This window comes from Perognathus longimembris, chromosome 28, assembly GCF_023159225.1.
Source record: "Perognathus longimembris pacificus isolate PPM17 chromosome 28, ASM2315922v1, whole genome shotgun sequence".
Lineage (NCBI taxonomy): Eukaryota > Metazoa > Chordata > Mammalia > Rodentia > Heteromyidae > Perognathus > Perognathus longimembris.
Genome location: NC_063188.1, coordinates 24,106,007 through 24,127,654, shown reverse-complemented (window position 1 = coordinate 24,127,654; position 21,648 = coordinate 24,106,007). Strand labels below are relative to the sequence as shown.

Below are 21,648 nucleotides of genomic sequence, written 5' to 3'. Positions count from 1 at the left end.
AAAACTATTTGATGATTTTTTGCTCCTGAAATAACTTACAAGTACGTTGATTTTGGTCTCTTGGAATTTTCATATTAGATTCATTTATAATATAAAGGAAGAGTTGGATTTTTTTCTCTCCTATGATGTTCCTTTAGTATGACCTGGTCAGAAATTTTTGTTTCAGCTATTTTTTAAGTACCAGTTAATTAGCACAGTAAACTGAGGGCTAAGCCAAATACAAACATCCCATACTCATGAACAGAAAATTTTAAGATATGACTACACAAGATATTATGACACCAACTGTTGCCCTACTTGAAAACCTGTTTCCAAATAAGATTTCTTTAAAACATAGTTTTCAACATAACAGAATATTATCTAGTAAAATATCAATAGCTATGACAATTTTTCTTTTCAAGGGGAATCACAAAACAGGTGAATAATCAAGTCCAAGGTGGTTTTTCTATTTGATAAATACATCCAGAATTCTGTACAGTAAATAAAGTTTGCATGCAGTTTAAGTATCTTTAAATGACATATTAAGCAAATAAACCTTTTGCTTCATAATTATTGATGTATAAGAACCCCCCAACACACAACTTATTTAATAGCCATACATAGGGATCTCTTCCCCAGTTCCAAAGAGGAATCATAAAGACCAAGAACTTTTCTTAAGAGATTTCTGCACATCATACTAAATAACATGCAAAGAGTTCAACAACATTCTTTTTAAAGATAAGTATTACTCTTTAAAATGGGCATGTTAACCACTGAGAAAAAGTTCATTCAACTATTTCCATTAACATTGCTTCATTTTGGTCACCGGTAGTATAAAAGAAGTCAAATAATATAGGATCAACAAATTAGTTTATCCATTGGCTATAGCATATGACTACAAATGCTTTAAAGGCCAACATTCTATGCGATATAGTTGTACTGATTTGGATTTTCTTTATCTCTTTCCATGTAGTCCCGATCAATTAAAGATTCTATTCTCTTCTTTAGATCAGCAGGCTGCAAAAGAAGACAAATTTTCAATGTGAAGCTCATAATCTTTAGTACAAACCCATTCACCAAAAATCTAGTACAAAAATGAACCAAGGGCTATATATGGTAATGAACACATGATTGCTGAAGCAGGAAGATTATAAGTTCTAGGTGAGTCTAGGCCTCAAACACATATATGGAAAACAAAACAAAAGAATCATCTCAGGAGAACAAAAGTTTTTATACTATATTTTATACATCATTTATTACAGTCTTGCCAGGGACCGTTGGCACATGCCTGTAATCCCAGGTACATAGGAGGCTGAGATCTGAAGATCATGGTTCAAAGCCAGCCCAGGCAGGAAAGTTCATGAGACTCTTATCTCCAATTAATTGCCAGAAAACTGGAAGTGGTGCTGTGGCTCAAAGTGGTAGAGAGCTAGCCTTGAGCAAAAGAGCTCAGAGACAGTGCCCAGGCCCTGAGTTCAAGCCCCACAACCAACAAAAAATGAAATAAGAAAATTATCATACTCGTTATTATAATGTAATATTTACTACTTATCTATTTTAAAGCGATCTTTCCAGAACCAGCTATCCTGTGTACAATGAAATGCAAACGAGTAGACTTACCATAATTTCACAAGAGGAACACATTTATAGTTTAGGAAAGCAATGCTACTTGGATTTATAAAAAATAGTTTGAGGGGCTGGGGATATAGCCTAGTGGCAAGAGTGCCTGCCTCGGATACACAAGGCCCTAGGTTCGATTCCCCAGCACCACATATACAGAAAATGGCCAGAAGCGGCGCTGTGGCTCAAGTGGCAGACTGCTAGCCTTGAGCAGGAAGAAGCCAGGGACAGTGCTCAGGCCCTGAGTCCAAGGCCCAGGACTGGCCAAAAAAAAAAAAAAATAGTTTGAGAGGCTGGGAATGTGGCTTAGTGGTACAGTGCTTGCCTAGCATGCATGAAGCTCTGCGTTTTTCCTCAGCACCACATAAACAGAAAAAGCCAGAAATGGCACTGTGGCTCAAGTGGCAGACTGCTAGCCTTGAGCAGGAAGAAGCCAGGGACAGTGCTCAGGCCCTGAGTCCAAGGCCCAGGACTGGCCAAAAAAAAAAAAAAATAGTTTGAGAGGCTGGGAATGTGGCTTAGTGGTACAGTGCTTGCCTAGCATGCATGAAGCTCTGCGTTTTTCCTCAGCACCACATAAACAGAAAAAGCCAGAAATGGCACTGTGGCTCAAGTGGTAGAATGCGCACAAAGAAGCCAGGGACAGTGCTCAGGCACTGGCAAACAAAACAACAGCCAAGTTTGAAAAAATAACACCTGTGTGTGTGTGTGTGTGTACACACGCGCATGCATGTGCATGCACATGTGTGTTCCAGTACTGAGTCATGAATTCAGGGCATAGGCATTATCCCTGACCTTTTCCCATTCAAGGTTGGAACTGTGTAACTTGAGCTACATCTAGACTTCTGGCTTTTTGGAGATTAATTGGTGATAAGAGTGTCAAAGACTTTCCTGCTTGGGCTGGCTTTGAAACACAATCCTCAGATTTCAGCCCACTGTCCCTGACAAAAAAGCACAAATTTATACAAGCTAGTTTTCAGACAGATGTGGTAGTACATGCCCTTAATATTAAGCCAGCCTGAACTACAAAGTAAGACTCTGTCTCAAAAACAAGAAAGCTGGTTCTCAAAGTTAGTTTTCATTTTTATAAATTAAATTTTAAAATGTATGAGGAAAATTCACCAAATAGCTTGATAAATAAAACATATAATTCGCATCTGCATGTTTCATGTTTAATGTAAGACTCTGTTGTCCATTGTAAGTGATTTGGAGTTTGAATCTTAATTTCAGCTTAAAAGTCAAGCTTATAGCTTGTCTTCATGATTGCACATAACTCTTAGATCACAACATTCAACTACATGAAGCCAAAGTAGCCTATAAAACAATACTCTGCTCTTCTCATATTGACATGATGGTTCCAGGAGCTACAGACACCAAAATTTGCCAATGCTTAAGCTTCCTATATGTATAGTGACACAGTACTTACAGTCAACCTACACACATCTTCAAGTAGACTTTAAAATCATCTATGCTGGGTATGGTAACTCACATCTACAGTCTCAACACTTGGGGAGGTTGAGTCAGGAGGATCATGTTAAAGGCCAGCAGCCTGGACCAAACAGAGACCCTGTATCAAAAGTCACTGCTATTTGTAATACTTAATATTATATATTTTATACTATATTATACAAAGAATAATCCTAGGAAAAAATCTGCACATATTCAGTACAGGCTCAACTTACATGGGGGTCTCACTGTGTTATCATCCAGAATGACCTTCAATTCCTGGGCCCAAGCAATCCTTCTACCTCAACTTCCCAGTAAACCCAGTTCCCCTCTAATGCATTTTTTTAAAAAAAGCATCTTCAATCTGTGACTGGTAGAATCCACAGTTATGGAGTCCATGAATATAGAAAGCTGACTAAACAATATCACTTGCTAATAGTTTTTCATAATATGTAAAATGACCACTTGATCAAGATTGGAAAAGCCCAGCATGGTGGCATATACCTGTATTCCCAGTTATTCAACAGGGTGAGGCAGGAAGAAAGCTCAAGGCTAGTTTTCAAGGCCAGCCTGGGCATTATAGTGAGATGTTGTCTCAAAAACAAAGGAAAACATAAAAAAGAGAAAAAACAGCTGGGCAGTGGTGACTTAACACCTGTAATCTTAGCTTCTCAGGATCCTGGCTAAGATCTGTCGATTGTGGTTCAAAATCAGCCTGGGCAAGAAAGTCCATGAGACTCTATCTCCAATTAACCAAGAATTAATCCAATTAACCAAGAAAACTAGAAGTAGAGCTGTGGCTCAAAGTGGTAAAGTTCTAGCCTTGAGCAAAAGAGCTCAGGGACAACATCCAGGACCCCATGAGAGAAAGAGAGAGAGAGAGAGAGACAGAGAGAGAGAGAGAGAGAGAGAGAGAGAGAGAGAGAGAGAGAGAGAGAGAGAGAGAGAGAGAGAGAGAGAGAGAGAGAGAGAGAGAGAGAAAGAATATGCTTAAGAATCCTAACAGGCAGGTATATATGCAAACTACAAACTGTTTATTAATGATTACAAGGGTTTAGGAATCTTTTTTTTGTCTGAGGCTGAGACTCAAACTTAATACTTGATGCTTTCACTCTTTTGCGATCTACAAACTGAGCCATGCCTCCTTCTAAAGCTTAGGAAATAGTCTGACATAATATCTCATTATTTAAGGATTTTTATAATTGGGCATTTAAGTTAGAATGTGTCCATTTAATTACAATTTTAATTACAACTATTGTTAGAGTTTTTCAAAACACACTAAGGGTTGGATTTGGTCAGTACACACAGAATATGTACTTGTGGAAATACTGAACCCTATTAACATGCATAATTAGTACAGGTTAAACAAAAATTTTAAATAAGATACTTCTTGATGATTAGCTAAGTACAGATTTTTTGTTTTGTTTTATGCACAGTACTTTAGATCAAACCCAGGACCTCATACATGCTATGCATTGAGCTATATACCCATACTTGTACATAATTTTAATAGATACTTTATAGTGAGGTGCTGGTGGCTCAAACATGTAATTCTAGCTACTCAGGAGGCTGAGATCTGGAAGATCATAGTTTGACGCCAAACAGAACAGTGTAGTTTCCAAGAATCCATGTCCAAATAACCAGCAACCAAACAGAGTTAGAGGCATGGCTCAAGTGGTAAAGGGCCAGTCCAACAAGGATGAGACCAAGTTTAAACCCCAGTACCACAAAAAAATCCAAAAACCAAAACCAAACATTTATGTAAGTTAACCAAGCAGAATATAATTGAACCTAAAACAAAAATCTGTTAATACCAAGTTATTTCATGGAAAAAGGAAGGTTCAAAAGACATATAATGAAGAAACATAGTAAGCTTATAAAGTCAAAGTGAAAATTTGAAAGCCTCATTTACTCATTAGCCTTTCAAATATGCTGTGCTATTTTGAATCATATATATGAAAACAAGAAGTTAAATCTTGTCTCTTCAGTCTGAAGTCTTAAACTAATACTTGTAAAATTGGTGCCTGAAAATTTTAAATATTCTCATTCATTTATAATGATATGAAAAACAAAGAAATACTTACCTTTACTGGAAATTTTAACTGGTTATATACTTCTGAAACAAGAAGATTGTGGCTAAGTGTCTTTCTCATCTTCATAATTCGAACAATTGCAGCATCAATTTGATACTGTCTATCTTGAAAGACTCTCTCTGTAGTACTTGCTTGCTCTTCAACCTATAAAAATGTTTTAAACATAAGAACTGTCCCTGAATTGAAACTTTTATTATGCATACAAATTATACCTATTAACTTTTTGTTCTCTATGGATACTGAATTATCTGAATGAGATCTTCTAAGTGCTGATCCAACAGAAAAAAATATACAAACATTACCTTTTCTGTTATATTTATACTGCCCTGTACCAGTAAATACCAATATTAGCTAATAGAAAAACATTATGTTTAAACTGCTTTTCTAAAAGTACAGATGGTCAATACAGAATTCATCATTTGCTTTTATTCTGATTTCTTCCTCACACATTTGTGTGTGCAAGTATACAAGGGTTTTCTGACCAAACTTTTGTGTACCAACAGAACTTAAAGCTATGAAGTCATTGCCTCTGATCTCTGACTTAAAGCATGGTTCTAATGTACTGTAAGCAAAGTAGTTGAACTCAGTGTTTTAAATTAATATTTATTTGGTAAACTATAAATCTGAAATGTGGATGTAGTTTACATTCCTTAATGACTTACGGAATTTTAACAGCTAAACAATCTTGATACTAAAATAAATGTTGGGGCTGGGAAAGCGGCTTAGTAGTAAAACGCCTGCCTCGCATACATGAAGCCCTGGGTGTGATTCCTCAGTACCACATAAACAAAAAGCCAGAAGTGGCGTTGTAGCTCAAGTGGTAGAGTGCTAGCCTTGAGCAAAAGAAGCTCAGAGACAGTGCCCAGGCGCTGAGTTCAAGCCCTGGGACTGGCAAAAAACTTTTTCTTAGAAATTATATTCATGGGGGCTGGGGATATGGCCTAGTGGCAAGAGTGCCTGCCTCATATACATGAGGCCCTGGGTTCGATTCCCCAGCACCACATATACAGAAAATGGCCAGAAGTGGCGCTGCGGCTCAAGTGGCAGAGTGCTAGCCTTGAGCAAAAAGAAGCCAGGGACAGTGCTCAGGCCCTGAGTCCAAGCCCCAGGACTGGCAAAAAAAAAAAAAAAAAGAAAGAAATTATATTCATGAACCAGGTAACTTGAGGGGATGGGTGAGGTTGGGAGAGCTGGGGAGAAAGATGAAACAGGTGACATTAATCAATATACACTGTACTTATAAACTGACATGTTGAATTGAAATTCTAATTTAAAACTGACAGATAAATAAATAAATAAATAATTGCATTCAGTCTTTCTGATACTGCAATCAACCCATTTCAAAATGCTTAACAGTTGGTTTCATTAAAAGTATCTTATGAGCTCATGAGTTAAAGAAGGAAAGAAGGTCTTCTCAGAAGAAGTAAAGAATGGCCAATAGACACATGAAGAAATGCTTAACAATTTTGGCCACAAAGGAAATGCAAGACAAAACAACACTGAGATTTCACCTCAACCCAGTTAGAATGGCCATTATCAAGAAAAATGATAACATATCTGATGGAGATATAGCAAAAGGGGAGAACTTCCTCCAATATACTGTTGGAAGAAATGTAAACTTGTTTAATCACTCTGGAAAGCAGTATGGAGGTTCCTCAAAATATTAAACAAAGCAATACCCTATGACCTAGCAATTCCAATCCTGGGCATTTACCCAAAAGATTACAAACCAGGATACAGTAAAGCCACCAGCACAGCCATGTTCACTGTATACTACTCACCAGAGCCAAGGCATGGAATCAGCCCCTCAATGGACAAATGGATCAGAAAAATATGGTATACGTACACAATGGAATTTTACATAACTATTGGAATGATATTGTACATTTATTTGTAAGGAAATGGAAAGACTTAGAAAAAATGTGGTTAAGTCAGGCCCAAAGAGACAAAGGATGATTGCCTTCCCTAATATGTAGAAGTTAGATTTTGCTTATGGGTTTATAAGTAAATATGTTGAGTGGTATGCAAGTGCATAAAATGTATTAACTGAAATATGGTAGATTCAAGGGAAAACTAAATTAGTGCAATTCCTTAGAAAGGCAAAGTTCAACAAGATAAACACCAAGAGAAGAGTACCTGAAAGGGGTTGGGTGGGATCAAAGGGAAAGGAATAGACCAATGAAGAAGAGGGGAAGAATACAGTAAAAATTCAATCCATATCCTACAAAAATAAGGAGAGTGAAGGAAGGGATAGGTAGGGAAGGAATTGGTGAGAATTTTGAAGGAGGTAGCAGTGATCAAGATGCACTGTATTCACAAACTGCTTTGTTAAATAGCAACTCCTTTGTACAACTACTTAAAGATAATAAATAAATAAAATAGTGGCGCTGTGGCTCAAGTGGTTGAGTGCTAGCCTTGAGCTGAAGAGCTGAGGGAAAGTGCCCAGACCCAGAGTTCAAGCCCCAGGACAAAAAAAAATTTATAAATTCAAATGTAAAAACAAAAATAAATTATGTTTTAATGATAATCAAAGAAAAACTAAATCATTCAAAGTTCACAAATCAAGCAAGTTCACAAAGAAAATATAATCTTTAGTGTTGGTGAGAACACAATGCACAGGTTCATATGCTGCTGGACAAAGGATGAATTTCTGAAACATAACCCAAAATTACTTACTAAGACCTTAAAATGTTCATACGTTTAGACCTCAAAATCTACTTGTCTGTATTTATCATAAGGGAAAAATCAGAGAGATTAAGATTTAGGTATAACTGAGCATGATGGCATCTGTCAATAATCCCAGTACTTAGTCTGAGGCAGGAGGGTCATGAGTTTTACAGCCTGGGACATTCAAGAAGACATTACCTCATACAAAAAAGGTACAGAAATGTTTCTTATAGTTTTATCTTACTATGCTAAATAGTCACAAACTTATCCCAACAATAAACAGTGATTTAATAAATTATAATCGCCATGTAAAAGTATCATACAGGCTAGGCTCAAGTGTAACCAAGGTTCAAATTTGGCCCCAGCAGAAAAGTTCATGACCCCCTTCTCAACTTATAGCTGGGCACAGTGGTGCATGCTTGTCATCTCAAGCTGAGAGCTGGTACCAAGCTAGCCCAGGCAGAAAAGTCTGCAACACAGTTTCCATAAAAGGGACGCAAGCAAGATGTGTGGTGTGTATCTATAATCCCAATAATGATGGGAAGCCTAAAAGTAGGAGCATTAGAACTCAGACATGTGCCCAGGTAGGAAGTGAGATCCTACCTTGAAAATAAAGTGAAACAGAGGGTAGGAGGCATGGCTGTGAGTTCAAACCCCAGTAGAGTCAATAAATAAATATTTCGTCATTTTGTAGATAATTCACAGTAGGGAGAAAGTCTGAAGATTGAGTATTAAATGAAAAAATAATGATGTAAAATTATATGGATGGGCTGGGGATGTAGAATAGTGGTAATATGCTTGCCTAGCATGAACAAAGCTGTAGGTTTGGTCACCAGCAATTCAGGAAAGGGAAGAGAAGTTCATTAACTATGCAGCTAATCACACACACATCTGCCCTCCTCAAAGAAACTAAAAATTAATCACCAAAGTATAGCTAAATATGAATACAGAAAATGTTCCTAGTAATAGTACAAAGATATAAAAATCTTTATAAATATTTACTATGGAAATATCTATTTATCTATGTATATTCTAATATATCAAGACTAGGAGAAAGCAAAAGGTTTACCGTTTCTTTCATCTGGATTTGATTGATCTTTATCCTGAAAAGTTTGTGTCTGAAATCATCATTACAAATGAACTTGTCACCATCTTCAATATCTTTGCCCTTTGGATTTTTTGCCAACACTCTAGCTTTGCCACAAGCTAATGATTGCAGTGTTCTCCTTAACTCTCCATCCTCTGAAGAAAGAGCAATTTAAGTTATCGGTTAGTACCTTGTCAGCACTGTATAGCGACATTCAACCTCGATGTATTTTCCACCCATACATCTATTAAAGCTATTTCATGAATTTCCCCAAGCTCACCAGACTTTTCTATTTAAAAGCAGGTTTCCTACCTCTCTTCTAAAAGTGTTAATTACCATCCCATGAAGACAACTACCAAATCATCTGCAATAACATTTTATTTCTCTCTAATTTCTCATCTATAGAGTATTTCCAGTTGGGTGTTTTGCTATTAACTCCGATATGAACACAATGTTCCATAATCTCGATTTTTTTCCATAAAATCTTATTTTTTTCCAATTGTTAGTAGTAATACTAAAACCTATACTAGTAAGATAATCTTGGGATCACCTTTGATGTCTGTGATCTCCCTCTATGTATCTAGTAGTTGCTTTTTGTTTGCTGTCATGGGGCTTGAACTTAGGGCCCGATCTCTTTTGCTCAAGGCTAGCACTCTACCACTTTGAGCCACAGCACCACTTCCTAGTAGTTGCTTTTTAGAGAAAGCTCTTCTCGGGGCTGGGAATATGGCCTAGTGGTAAAGTGCTCTTCTCCATTCTCACTGTCTCATTCTAGTATAAGCCTAAAGGCACTTTGTGCCTGGATTATCTTTATAGCTTCTGGACTAGAACTTCTTCACTCTCCAAGTTGCCCTGTCTATTGATTGCAGGAAAGTTGTACAAATAAGATATTTCCATTATGTCACACATTTGAGACAACTAATTTGATGAATTTATCAGGCTGTGATCAGATCCTACCTATCTTACTTATCAAATTTTATTTCTCACTAGTCTATGCTACAATTAGTATTTTTTATTTCTTCCCACATACTACTGTTCCTATTCCAAGGCTCATTTCAAAACCATCACATGGTTTTCCCCTTGCTTTAATATGCTTTTCTGTTAACTGTCAGGGTCCAGGCACTGTCCCTGAGCTTCTTTTGCTCAAGGCTAGTACTCTACCACTTGAGCCACAGCACCACTTGTGACTTTTTCTGAGTAGTTTATTGAGAATAAGAGTCTCATTGACTTTTGTGCCCAGGCTGTCTTTGAACTGTGATCCTCAGATCTCAGCCTCTTAAGAAGCTAGGATTACAGGCATGAGCCATCACCACCAAGCTAAATATGCTCTTAATCTGACCAAAACTCAGAAAGAACTGTAACCCCTCTGTATATCATCTTTATAGTACCAAAAAATTTGTACCAGAAAATAGTACCAGAAAATCTGAATTAAAAAGAAACCAAACTTGGGAGCTGGGTGCCCATAGCTCACATCTGTAATCCTAGCTACTCAGGAGGCTGAGATCTAAGGATTGTGGTTCAAAGCCAGCCCTGGCAGGAAAGACGGTGAGACTCTTAACTCCAATTAACCACCAGAAAACCAGAAGTGGTGCTGTGGCTCAAGGGGTAGTGGTAGCCTTGAGCTGAAGAGCTCTGAGACAGTGCCCAAGCTGACTTCAAGCCTGACAAAAAAGATTTACTTCCTTCATGAGGGCTTTCCCATTTGCCAGTCCACAATGATCTCTTACTTTGCTAAACTAACACACTTCCAGTCAGCACGACAGACTAGTACCTATTGGTTTTGAACTTCAAGTATCATTGTCCATTGTCCCTGATTATACTAAGAGTATGGAGGACTATTCCTTTATATCCCTCAAATCCTTTACAAAGTGGACACCTAATGTTTGTTACTCAACTGCTTTAATACAAACCTATTCCAGTAGCCTGCTTGATCTCTTCTAAACTGAACTCCTCTCCTTCATTGAACATTAGCAGCACCAGTGTTTGAAATAGAGACACTTGGAGTTCTTTTTTACCCTGTTGGAGAAATAGCAGTGCTTAGACATCATTAAAAAAAACATGAAAAATCAAATAAGTAATCGCATACAGGAAAGGTATTATTTAATTGGTAGGCTTAGATGGATTAACATTACTCTGGAAAATCACTTCAGGTGGTAATACAGTATGTTCAGGGTACAGTTTAGGTGTGATTTTACCTAAAATAAAGTGAAGGATTACTTGACTCTTTGCAGGTTTCTGAAAGCCTTGTAAGCAAAGGAATGAAAATTAATAACTCAACTCTATGTGTCAATAAGCTATTCATCATAAGCAGCCAGGATTTTCTATTTCCAGAACATTTTTCACTTGTTTGGTTCAGATTAATCATGAAAAGCTTCAGTTCTGGAATTTTTTGAAATTAGTTATGGACACTGTTCCCTTGAACTCCCATTCTACTCTAGCTCCAAGCAACAAGATTTCTGACAAGTGGCAGTATGAATTTTGCATTCATAGGTGGGGAAAAAGCATGTGGGGAGAGTAGGGTCTTTCGGTCTTGCACAAAGGGTCACATCAACCGTAGCAAAGACTGCAAGCTTAAAATAGCCACAAAGGTGTGATAAGCTATCACTATCATCATGCAAATGTCTAGCATAGTTCTAAGATAATGGCTTGAACTCTCAAGTTAAGAAGACCTCAATATTAAAGATGAAACTAAAACTAAAAACTAAGTTTAAGGTTCATCACTTACCTCTTTAAATTCTGCTTTTAGCACACAGTGTCCAAGGGTTGATTGCCACTGGAGTTTCCTGCCACTGTGCTTACCTAGGTAAAATGTCTTGAAAATTTCCTGTAGTTTTACCATCTGAAGTATATAAATTAAGGCAGCATTTTAGCTTTACATAAAATATCACACTCACCAATCTTTTCATTTACCTATCTGCAATAATTTCTGAACATTTAAAATGATCCCAGTCACTTTATGTGTGGTAATAATTTCCCAGCCACCAAATTTAAAGTCATTTGTCAGTCATTATACCAATCTCTGTACCATCTAACCATTCCTTGTTATAAAACATTCACCTCCAGTGGTTTCTGTGCCTCTATACTACTGGTGTGCTTCTCTCACTGCTGTTTCTGCTCAAGTTATCATAGCAGTTTCCTCTACGTAACATTTGCCAAGTGTGTTCATTTTCTTTATTTTGTTTTGATGGAACTAGGGTTAACTCAGAGCCTCATGTTAACTAGGCAAGGGCTGGGGACATACACACAGAACCTTTTCAGAAGTTCTACCTTTGTACATTTTTTTCTTCTTTGCCTCTATATTCTCCTTACTGAAAGAAATCTACTTCCTCAGCTTCCACGATCATCCCCATGGAAGACTACGTATCTCCCTCCCGAACTTTAACTTTTCTAGATATTTTCTGAGGAATTAAGATGGATTTACTCATGTACCTTTCACTCAGTAATCCTGTCTCCAAGTAAAATTTGGTCAAGAAAGTATTGACAAGCTAGGCACCTGTGGCTCATGCCTGTAATCCTAGCTACTCAGGAAACTGAGATGTGAACATCACAGTTCAAAGCCAGCCCAGGCAGGAAAGCCATTATACTCTGATCTCCACTTAATTACCAAAAAAATTGAAAGTGGAACTGTAGCTCAAGTGGTAGAGCTAAGGGACAATGCCCAGGCCCTGAGTTCAAGCCCCAGTACATGTACCCATAATACTGACAACTAGGGAAAGTGAGGGTCATATATAAACTGGGGAAATAAGAGTTAGAAAAACTGACCCTCAATTTAGTAACCTGACACCATTAACTATGAGCCAAAAAAAAACAAACAGAAATTTAAGTACAAAGATAAGATATTAAAATACTTAACAGTTTTGTTGGTATATCTGCTGACATAAGCATTTTTAAAGCATCTATTTTTAACTGATTACCAAAAAAGTATTGTGATCGCTATGCCTATAACTTAAGTCCTAAACAGTAAATCTTACCTCTGGTGGCAAATGGACTTCCATAGGCACATATGTTGGCCAATAACCCATTGTCAGGATATTCACAGTCAATTCAATATTCCCAGGAACATTCTGATTCTGCATATACTATAAAAAGATCAAAACAAACAATGAGATTGTAAAATAAAGTACATACTGTTCATGTCATAACACACATTTAAGAAAATTCCTAGCCTGGTGCTGGTAGCTCACGTCTATAATCCTAGCTACTCAGGAGGCTGAGATCTTAGGATCACAGTTTGAAGCCAGCCCAAGCAGGAAAAGTCCATGAGATTCTTATCTCAAATTAACCACCAGAAAACTGGACGTGGAGCTGTGACTCAAAGTGGTAGAGTGCTAGCCTTGAGCAAAAGAGCTCAGGGAAAACGCCCAGGCCCGCAGTTCAAGTTCTAGGACTACTACCAACAACAAAAACAAAAAGAAATTCCTTACTATAAAACTACATGTGAATACTGCTAATCCTGAAAATAAAAGGTTATTAAGAGGACTTTAAAGGAAGTCTACACAAAATGTACTAGAAAAGTACAGAGGTTACCATTTTGATATGTCTTACTAGAATTCTGTATTAGTCTAGGCATTAACTTGAATGATTTTTCACATACAGCTGAGTAAGATGTCTTCTCCATTCTGCCCCTCAATGCCACCTGAAGTCTCCACTTTTGGAGTCTAGGTATTGTGGCTTGGAACACCTTGCAGCAACCCCCATTCCTCACCCCACCAGACAGCCCAAGTCTCAGATTTTTCACCTGCTCCACCGCCTGTTTTCAGGAGGTAACCTGAAGTAGGGAAGGAAGAAGAGGGAGGAAATGGCAAAGCTTATAAACCTTATTCTGTAGCTACAAGATCCATGATCCTACTGACTTTTATCTTTTCTGTGTCTTTCACTTTCATTCCCCAACTCACCAATAATCAACAAGACATAACTAAAACCCCAAAGGTGAAAAGTCTAAATTGCCATCACTATCACCAATGCTTTGAGATAGCATCTTGCTCTATTTCCCAGACTAGTCTCCAGCTCCTAGACTCAAGCAATCCTCCCACCTCAACTTCTTGATTAACTGGGACTATATATAGGTCCACATCACTGCAACCAGAAATGTTATTAAATATTTCACATCTATTTTCTATCTACATGTTTAAAATTATAGGACTAGCTCTTCAACCCCAATATTCCCAGCAACTTCATAAAACCACTTTATCATCTTTCTTCTCTTTTCACTGAAAGCTATGAACATGCAAATTACCAAGTGATTAGATTCCAGGGAAAGCTCTGTTCCCACTATCGAGCTACAACACTTCCTGTGCTAACTCAATTCAATAAATCTTATTTCTATTTTTCTGTTATGCTGGGTGTTTACTAAGAAACAAATCTGAAAGTAGGCCCAATACACTTACATTTCATTGGAGATCTTTTTCCTTTACTGTGATTATCATTTAAGATGCTATGAAATATTTATAACAAATACATGTATCTATAATCTCCAATACAAACTCCTACAGGAGATAAATGTATTTAAATTTGAGGAATCAAGTAAGAGTTTAACTCACTTTTACCTGTTTGAACTGAATCATGATGTCTTTAGAAAGTTCCATGTCTTTAAACATTCCTTCAAGTTTGCTGGTGAAAGCAGCTCCACATTCTATTAAAAATGTTTGTACATTCATAATATTTTTGGTAGAAAAACAAAGAATTTTAAATGAGAAACATGAAATAGAAAACTTACTTTAGCATGAAATATGATCTGTAGCTATGTATAATAAAAAGAAATCTGTATTAAACAATGTATATCCCACTACTCCTCTAGTAATCTCATCTACTATTCAGATATAAGATAAAATTTTAGATAAACAAAAATCAAGAATAATGTTCTAAGGGGGGAGGGGGGAATGAGGGACAACGTAACAAACAGTACAAGAAATGTATCCAATGCCTAACGTATGAAACTGTAACCTCTCTGTACATCAGTTTGATAATAAAAACTTAAAAAAGAATAATGTTCTACTTTTTAAAAAGGCAACAGTTCTGGACATAAACAATAAATTGGAAAGCTTATGAGCTTACTCAATTTGTACTTATATCACTTATACATAAAATGATATTGACAAAAGAGGCAACCAAGGAATAAAGAAACAGTAACTTAACATTTTCCCCAGATATCAAGAAAAGGCTGAGCAGGCTGGGAATGTGGCTTAGCTGTAGAGTGCTTCCCTCATATATGTGAAGCCCTGGGTTCGCTTTCACAGCATCACATAAACAGAAAAGGCCAGAAGTGGTGCTGTGGCTCAAGTGGTAGAGTGCTAACCTTGAGCAAAAAGGAGCCAGAGACAGTGCTCAAGCCCTGAGTTCAAGCCCCAGGACTGGCACAAAAAAGAGGGCTGGGAATGTGGCTTAGAGGTAGAGTGCTTGCCTAGCATGCACAAAGCCCTGGGTTCGATTCCTCAGCACGACATAAAGAGAAAAAAAGCCGGAAGTGGCACTATGGCTCATGTGGTAGAGTGCTAGCCTTGAGCAAAAGGAAGCCAGGAATAGTGCTCAGGCCCTGCGTTCAAGCCCCAGAACTGGTAAAAAAAAAAAAGAAAAAGAAAAAGAAAAAGGAAAGGCTGAGACTGGTGGTTCATACCTGTAATCCTAGCTACTGAAATCTGAGAATTGCTGTTCAAACCCAGCCCAAGTGGATACATTTGAGAGATTCTTTTCTCCAACTAACCAGCAAAAATCTGGAAGTGGAGTTGTGGCTCAAGTGGTAAAGCACTAGCCTTAAGCAAAAACACTCAGGGACATTGCCAAAGTCCTGTGTTCAAGCTCTAGGAGTAAAAGAAAAGAGGGCTGGGGGGTATAAATGAAGTGGCAAAGCACCTGCCTAGTAAGCTTGAGGCTCTGAATTCAAATCCAAGTGCCACCAAAGGAAAAGAAGAAAAAGAAAACAATCAAAGAAAAAAATAAGAGAATGGAAAACATACCATGTTTAAGTTTGGACAGCATTGATTTTTCAGCATCTACAGATGCACTCTTCCCAACTAACAGGCGCTTGGCTAAATCTTTCTTATAAAAGGCCTCAAAAACATCCTTGCCTATATTAAATAACAAATACAACACTCAGGTAAAGTGCTGACAAAATGACTGTAAAGGGCTTAATTATTTCAGGTCAATTTATATATTTATCTGAGTTTATTAAATTCAAAAACATAAAAGAGGTCCATTTCTATGTGAGATATTTCCAAAATGCTTTACTGTAAAGAATTAAGGCTGCATTAACTGTTCTTCAGAAATGTTTTTATCAACTAGTAGCATTAGCACCAAAACTCAGGTCCAGGCTCTTAACAGTGGAAAAGTCAAAACACAAGACCATTATGTAACATTCCTCCGATAATATCCCCAGTTAATGAAACACAAGGAATACAATTTTAAATGCCTAATCCTCAAATAGTCTCTTCAGGTTACATATACTTGCTACTTTGTCAGTGTTTTGTTTTAAAAGAAATATTAAAACTGTAATAATTACTTACCATAGATAAATCTAAATATGATCATGATTTTATCCAACATTTTCTCAAGTTCTTCATCTGTAGCTTCCTTGTTTCCTGCACGAAGCTTTGAGTCCACATACTTAGCTAAAATGGAGAAAGTTTATTGTTTAGTAACCAACAGTATACACAAGGCACTGGGCAGTACACAAACTCAAATAGGAGTATGATGCACTGAGTTTTTCTTAGATGTTTACCCGCTTAGCTTAGATATTTACATGTATATACACATGTATATATGCATACATATGTGTGCATATATATTTGCTTTATTTTATTTTTAAATTATCGTTAAGTAGTTGGTTGCACAAAGGGGTTTCAAGTCACTTTGAAAGTACAATGTATCTTGACTAATGGCCACTGCTTCCACTGTTTTCCCCCATTTTTCCCAACCCCATCCATACCCTCAAGTTATGTGGTTCCATTTTCACATGTGTACATTGGATATAATGACTGTACTCATCTACCCTTTCTATCTCTATTCATATGCATATTATTTAAAGTCTTCAAAGTCAAAGCAGTGACTGTTCAATATCACGAGGTAAAAATACTAGAGCCAAAAACTCAAGCCTAAATCTTCTGACTCCAGATTGAACATATTTTTGCTATAATATTAAAATGGAGTATGATGGGGAACCGCTGGCTCTCTCCTATAATCCCAACAACTCAGTAAGCTGACATCTGAGGATTATTCAAAGCCAGAGTGGGCAGGAAAGCCCATGACTCTTATCTTCAATAAACTACCAAAAAAAAAAAAAGCCAGAAGTGCAGCTGTGGCTCAGATGGTAGAATTTTAGCATTTTGAGCAAAAAGAAGATCAGAGACAGTGCCCAGGCCCCAAGTTCAAGTCCCAGGACAGACACCAAACAACAACAAAAAATGGAGCATATACTGGGTGCTGGTAGCTTACATGTTTAATCCTAGCTACTCAGAAGGCTGTAATCTGAAGATTACTGTTCAAAGTTAGCCTAGGCATGAAAGTGTGAGACTCTTCAATTAACCACCAACAAGTCAGAAGTGAAGCTGTGGCTCAAGTAGTAGAGTGCTATCCTTGCGTAAAAAAATTCAGGGACAGCACCCCAGCCCTGAGTTATCAAGCACCAGGACCAATACAAAAAATGGTGTATAAGCTGGGCACTGGTGGCTCATGCCTGTAATATTAACTACTCAGGAGGCTGAGATGTGAATATCATGGTCCAAAGTCAGTCCAAGCAAGAAAGCCCATGAGACTCTTACCTGCAATTAATCACTAGAGAACCAGAAGTGGTACCATGGCTCAAAGGAGGGGGGATATAGAAACTCAATGAGGGAAGCTGCATGTAGTGGGAGTAATCAAGGCCACCAAGATTTGAGGAATTTTTGGCAGGCTCATTTCGCATACATTGTAAATACTCTTAACAATTATGTGATTGTTTTTTTTGAAACAAAAATCTCTCACTATCTAGCCCAGCCAACCTTCAAACTAAGGATCCTCCTGCCTCACTCTTCTTTTTTTTCTTTGCCAGTCCTGGGGCTTGAATTCAGGGCCTGAGCACAGTCTGTGGCTTTGTTTTGCTCAAGGCTAGCACTCTGCCACTTGAGCCACAGGGCCACTTTCAGCCTTTTCTGTTTATGTGGTACTGAGGAATCAAACCCAGGACTTCATGCATGCTAGGCAAGCACTCTACCACTAAGCCACATTCCCAGCCCCCTCAATCTTCTTGAGTGTTGGGATCACAGGCATGTGGCACCAAGCTCTGTTAAAATTACCTTTTCTTGAAATAAACCAGATACAGAGTAGAAGGTGAAATTTTAAAAGATAAACAAACATTTCCACAAGATTTCATCCTTTTGACAAAGGAACCTAGACTTTTCCAGCATATTCCCTCCTCTGACATTAATGAGAAGATTCATGAAAAAACTTGGAAACCAATGCAGTAGATACCAAACCTGCACACTAAGTAGACCCAGAACATTACATTCATTTTCATTCTGGACTTTTTACTAGCAACTGTAATTTCATGCTACCTTTCTTATAGCTTGGTGGACCTCTAGAAACAGCACCTTACCCCAATTCTCAATCACAATGGGCTTGGAAAGAGGATAATCAAGCTGTCAATAAAAGTAAATAGGGGGCTGGGAATATGGCCTAGTGGTAGAGTGCTTGCCTCGCACACATGAAGCGCTGGGTTTGATTCCTCAGCACCACATATATTTTTTAAAAAGCCAGAAGTGGAGCTGTGGCTCAAGTGGTACAGTGCTAGCCTTGATTAAAAAGAAGCCAGGGAGAGTGCTCAGGCCCTGCGTTCAAGCCCCAGGACTGGACCAAAAAAAATATAAATAGGGTCCAATGTTCTGTCTGACAAAGAAGGTGTACTTTGACATGTTCTTTAGCTTGAATAAATTTATTCTTTATATTCACATCCTGAGAAATACTTTCCAGGATGGTATTACCAGATAAGCAATCCCAAATAAAGATAAATTTCAGGCTTAAGATTTTTTTTTTAAATAAAAGAATGTTAGATCATCCCAAGAAAGGACTGAAAACATACCTATAAGTTCAGCAGGTTTATTTGGTCTTTTGTTAATGAATGTTTCAAATGCTTCTTTCATGGCATTAATAAATTTTTCATTCTTCAGAAAGCAGATATCAATTATATGGTCAACTTTATCTTTAAAGTCCAGCAATTCTTGAACCATGGTTTTATCTTTTTCAGGATTAATAACAATAGTACTCCCAAAGGCCTAAAAATAAAAAAATGGTACTTTTTACTAAAACTGATAATCTTAAATGAAAACCATCCCCAAATCATAATCTAAGTTGCCATGTGTATTTGAAGATTCGAAAATATTAGATATTTCTGAAATGAATAAAACATCAAAACTGATACTTTTATTCTATAATAATAAAGCTAAGAATGACCATTCAGTAGACAGTATCCTAAATGGGTATTATTTGAAGTTTCTAAGATTTTTTTTCCTTATAAATAAGGCATCTATTAAAATTCTTTGGGGCTAGTAATGTGGCTTGAACTCAGGGCCTTCAGTTTTTCTTAGCTTTTTTGCTCCAGGCTGGTGCTGTACCACTTGAACCACACCCCCAGACTCGCACGCGCGCGCACACACGTGCACGCACATGCCAAAAAATAAATTAAATAAACAAGTAAAATATAAATAAATAGTTGAGTCTCGGGCTGGGAATATGGCCTAGTGGCAAGAGTGCTTGCCTCATATGCATGAAGCCCTGGGTTCGATTCCTCAGCACCACATATATAAAAAAACGGCCAGAAGTGGCGCTGTGGCTCAAGTGGCAGAGTGCTAGCCTTGAGCAGAAAGAAGCCAGGGACAGTGCTCAGGCCCTGAGTCCAAGGCCCAGGATTGGCAAAAAAACAAACAAACAAAAAAATAAATAAATAGCTGAGTCTCAGTGGCTCACATCTATAATCCTAGCAACTCAAGGGGCTGAAATCTAAGGATAGTGTTAGAAGCCAGCCTGGGCAGGAGAGTCCATTAGACACTTATCTCCAATAAACCATTAAAAGAAAAGCCAGAAGGGGAGCTGTGACTCAAGTGGTAGAGTGCTAGCCTTGAGCATAAAAGCTCAGAGACAGCACTTGGGCCCTGAGTTCAAGCCCCAGGACAGCACAAATAAATGAATAAATAAATCTGATCTTAGAAGAAATGCTGATACGCACTCTGGGTATGTAAACAAACTGTAAAGCATTAAAGAAAAAAAAAGACATATTGTTAATACCTTGATGTATTCAATCCACTGTTGCAAGAGAACCTGAACTCCACCTCGAACTCGGCTAAAGAGTTGATACAGGAGAGATAAATCTTGAATTCGGTTTTCATCAAGGAGGTTATTTAAACCTGAATTTTGAGAGATTTTGGCATTAAAATACAGTAGACATAAATGTGAAAAACTGCCACATGTTTAATGAAATTTAAGTTAATATTATTAATATGATACTACTGGTTTGACCTATAAATGGTCTGTATGTAAATTAGAATATTGACATTTCATTTAAATTAAACCCAAACTGATCACCTTTCTGAGTGAAAATTATGGTTACTTTGGTTACCATGAAAATAGTAAAGTACTGGTATTAGAACTAGGGAAGGAAAAGGGAATATCAAAATCAAGAGACAGAGGACAAAAAGACAAACGACTCCAAAAGCAATACTTACAAAACCATTTGGTGTAAACCAACTGAACAACTCATGGGAGGAGAGGGAGGGGGAGGGGGAAAGTGAGGGAGGACGTAACAAATTGTACAAGAAATGTACCCACTGCCTTACGTATGAAACTGTAACCCCTCTGTACATCACTTTGACAATAAATAATTATTTGAAAAAAAAAGAAGAAGAAAACAGTAAAGTGGACGCAATAGTGGACTCCTGTAATCCTAGGTACTTGGACACAAAGATTAAGAGGGTTAAGTTTCAAAACTGGCTGAGCCAAAAAGTTTGTGAAACTCCATCTTTCCATCTCAGCCAATATAAAAATGAGCATAGTGGTGCTGTACACTCATGACCCCAGATACACTGGAAACACAAGAGGAAAGAGGTTAAGTTCAGCCTGGGCAAAAATGGAAATCCTATTTGAAAAGTTACAAAAGAAAAAAAGTTGGAAGTGTGGCTAAAGTAGTAGAGTGCCAGCCTTGATTGAATGAAAAAACTAAGCAAGAGCATGAGGCCCTGAGTTTGAGGCCCAGTACCAGAACAAAAAATAAAAAAGTTAGCTAAATAAACATTTATGCCATTTACATGATGGATTAAATATATAAACCAATGGCTTACATAACTATTAATTTCAAACACATATATGCAGTGTCACATTATATCTAATATTAGTATACTTATATTTTTGAGTATTGAATATGGACTATGATAAATCAGGTCATACATAAATAAGTGAAGTTTAACTGTTCTAATATATTTAATTTTCTGAACTAAAGAGTAATTTTATTACATTAAACTTCTAATTATACTTACTTAAAAGAAAATATTGTTGCCAACAAAAGATTTTTTTGCCTACTTATAGCACAATTAAATTAAAATTCAGGGTATACTATACAAGCATTTAGGATTAATAGAAGTGTTTGGGCATATAGTCTAAGAATAAAACAAAATATACAAAAGAAAAAAATTTAGTCCAAAAGGAATGACTTTCCTCACTTTAGTCTTTATATATAAAGATTCCTACATTTTCAGTCTTCATGTTTTGTAGTGCTGAGGATAACTCTGGCCACCTGCT

At 37.3% G+C, this 21,648-nt stretch overlaps 1 protein-coding gene across 6 annotated transcripts in view; it reads right to left on the bottom strand.

Annotated features, from left to right (window-relative positions):
• Positions 1–305: 305 nt before the first annotated feature.
• The window catches only part of Cul4b (cullin 4B), a 39,050-nt gene continuing 17,707 nt past the window's right edge, over positions 306–21,648 (bottom strand). For 2 of the 6 annotated variants that reach the window (XM_048335678.1, XM_048335679.1), the window contains exons 11-21: positions 20,143–20,261; positions 18,941–19,133; positions 16,392–16,496; positions 15,846–15,956; positions 14,433–14,524; positions 12,864–12,971; positions 11,618–11,731; positions 10,803–10,908; positions 8,875–9,047; positions 5,130–5,282; positions 306–996 (exon numbers count right to left, since the gene is read on the bottom strand). In XM_048335678.1, coding sequence (XP_048191635.1) covers positions 901–996; positions 5,130–5,282; positions 8,875–9,047; positions 10,803–10,908; positions 11,618–11,731; positions 12,864–12,971; positions 14,433–14,524; positions 15,846–15,956; positions 16,392–16,496; positions 18,941–19,133; positions 20,143–20,261 — 1,370 coding nt within the window. In that variant the 3' untranslated portion in view covers positions 306–900. The remainder of the gene's footprint in view (positions 997–5,129; positions 5,283–8,874; positions 9,048–10,802; positions 10,909–11,617; positions 11,732–12,863; positions 12,972–14,432; positions 14,525–15,845; positions 15,957–16,391; positions 16,497–18,940; positions 19,134–20,142; positions 20,262–21,648) is intronic. The other 4 variants (XM_048335680.1, XM_048335681.1, XM_048335682.1 and 1 more) reach the window with 3 other exon arrangements.